Source organism: Gavialis gangeticus, unplaced genomic scaffold (assembly GCF_001723915.1).
Source record: "Gavialis gangeticus isolate Ggan-Ray unplaced genomic scaffold, GavGan_comp1, whole genome shotgun sequence".
Classification (NCBI taxonomy): domain Eukaryota; kingdom Metazoa; phylum Chordata; order Crocodylia; family Gavialidae; genus Gavialis; species Gavialis gangeticus.
Genome location: NW_017728996.1, coordinates 42,351,199 through 42,353,539, shown reverse-complemented (window position 1 = coordinate 42,353,539; position 2,341 = coordinate 42,351,199). Strand labels below are relative to the sequence as shown.

General features: G+C 38.4%; 1 protein-coding gene across 1 annotated transcript in view; it reads left to right on the top strand.

Moving 5' to 3' along the window:
• Window positions 1-2,341, top strand: part of VPS13C (vacuolar protein sorting 13 homolog C) — a 220,119-nt gene that overhangs the window by 76,730 nt on the left and 141,048 nt on the right. Inside the window, exons 28-30 of the mRNA XM_019504366.1 lie at window positions 264-417; window positions 1,374-1,450; window positions 1,578-1,637. Coding sequence (XP_019359911.1) covers window positions 264-417; window positions 1,374-1,450; window positions 1,578-1,637 — 291 coding nt within the window. The remainder of the gene's footprint in view (window positions 1-263; window positions 418-1,373; window positions 1,451-1,577; window positions 1,638-2,341) is intronic.

Here is a 2,341-nt window from a genome sequence, read left to right as displayed (position 1 = left end):
ACTGAAGCATTTGACCTTCGTTAAATTTCTGAAGGGGAAAAAATGGGTCTGTCGTTTATGCTTCAGGTCGTTTAGATTAGAGCAGTCTTCTCTTCCTTTTCAGACTCTGGTGCAATAATACTATTTCCTAAAGCAAATAAGATAGCAAAGGTAGCTGAATCTTCATTTTCTCCTTCCTGATTTGGAGGAAATAGAACATTTAGATGTGAACAAATACTATTTGATAAGACTTATTAGTAATTGTGGAATTCTTCCTCATTTAGGTAATTTTAGAGCTTACCAGACAACAGAAAATAGAGGAAACTGTACTTCTATCTAACATAATGCATCTTGGAACAGAAGCCACAGTCAGAACATACAGCTTAACAGCTGTTTCTTATTTGAAGAAAATCAGCTTGGATTACTATGAAAATGGAGGTAATAAAAATAATAAAACAAAGTAAAATTCTGTCTTTGCTTAATAGCTATAATGATAACTTTTTTGTTATCATAATAACTATTGTCATGTTCTGGAGAAGCACAGTTTTTTTGATAGTTAAGTTTGAGGCTTAGATTTGCCTCTTTTATGGCTGTAGTTTTGTGAGCACAGAAAACTACAGTTTTCCACATGTAACTCTGGACATGGTTTATGCCATTTAGACACCCATGTTCTTTTTACCAGCTTGTCTGGTAATCGTCATTTTAATGTTGCCTCAGTTGAAGGTAACATCACCTGTCTTTTGAATGTGTCCCTTAACATCAGACATGGACACAGATTTTAGGAAAATTAGTCACTTCACTTAGTCATGCTTAGGAGCATGAACTAATATTTGTACAGTGATAGAATCCATTCTTGATATTTATATTCAGAGATTGTGTTCTAGTTTTTATTTGAAATGGGTACATTGGAGGAAGGTGTAGCTGGGTTGAATGTGTGTGTACCTCTCCAAAACCTGTGCAACATGAACCAAAACAAAATAAATTCTGAGGGTATGCTCACTAGCTAGGTGAACCTCTATTAACAGCTGAACATCTATTCATTTATCACTTCAAATAACAAACAAGAAACTGAACAGTTAAACTTATACTGAAAAGTGTCTATCGTGTTTCCTCTGAGTTGAACAGGTTTATAACTTGTTTGTTTAGATCTAGTGTTTGTTCTTGAAATGAGGTTATTTTAATGGAAGCGAGTGTCAGTATGAAGTCATAAAAGGACCCAATGATGACATTTTTCATTGTTTGCTTAAAGATCAATTAAACACAGACACTATTTTTTGGATATTGGAGCCACCCCCCTGTCAGAACCATAATTTTGGAGACCTAATGGTTTGAAAAGGGGGCTTCAGTATTGTAAAAGCTGTATTTTCAGTATGCTCCTATTTGGCATGTTACAGGTAAAAAACAGCCTCTTCATCTGATTAGCTCTTCAGATCAACCTGGCCTTGACCTTCTAAAAGTGGAGTACATCAAGGTATGGGATTCAAGCTCGAGATGTATTCTGTTCAAAATGCAGTTTGTATAAGAGCGAACATCTTGTTAAAGTTACTGTCTCCATAATTAAACACTGATGCTATGCTGTCATATTTATTTCCTTTCAGGCTGATATAACTGGTCCAAATTTTCAGACAACTTTTGATAACACTGAACAAACAGTTTGGGTAAGTTGATTGAATTACCCTTTACTTAGTTTGATTTGCAAGCTCTTTCTGATGAATGCTAAGGAGTGGCATGTATTAAGTTGCCTGAGCTGAGTGGAACCAAGTGGTTTAGCATGAGGTAGATTTCAGCCTAAGTTTAAAAAGGCACTTTCTCCCCAGTAAAGTTAAGGTCATGGAACCTAGGTAGGTACCATGTACTGTTATTTTCAGTAGGCATTAGATTGACTACAGGAATACAGATCTATCTTATTCCTTGCTACACAACTGAGAACCCCATCAGGTGCAGAGATTGAGCCCTGGCTGCCTATGTGGCACAGCCAGGACAGCCCCATCAGGTGTGGGACTCTTGATCTCAGCTGCATGTGGTCCCTGCAGCTGAGAGCCCCCTCTTCAAAGGGGTACTCAGTAGGGGTATGCAAAGCTGGCTCTATTTGATTCAGATTTGGCCCAAATTGGGGACAGTGATTTGATTCGTTGATTTTAGATTGCTGTCCCCAATTCAATTTGCTGAATCCATATCTGAAGATTCGATGGTGAGTCAGAATCAGTGATTGGGACATTAGATGCAGCTTCAAACGGTTTTTCTACATACCATGAGGTACCAGGTGCAGCTTGTCATCCCTGCAATGCTGGGGCGCATGGAGCATCCCACAAGAGTACGGGGGGCCCTCCACATGCTCATTGGTGAACCAGGAAGAGGACCG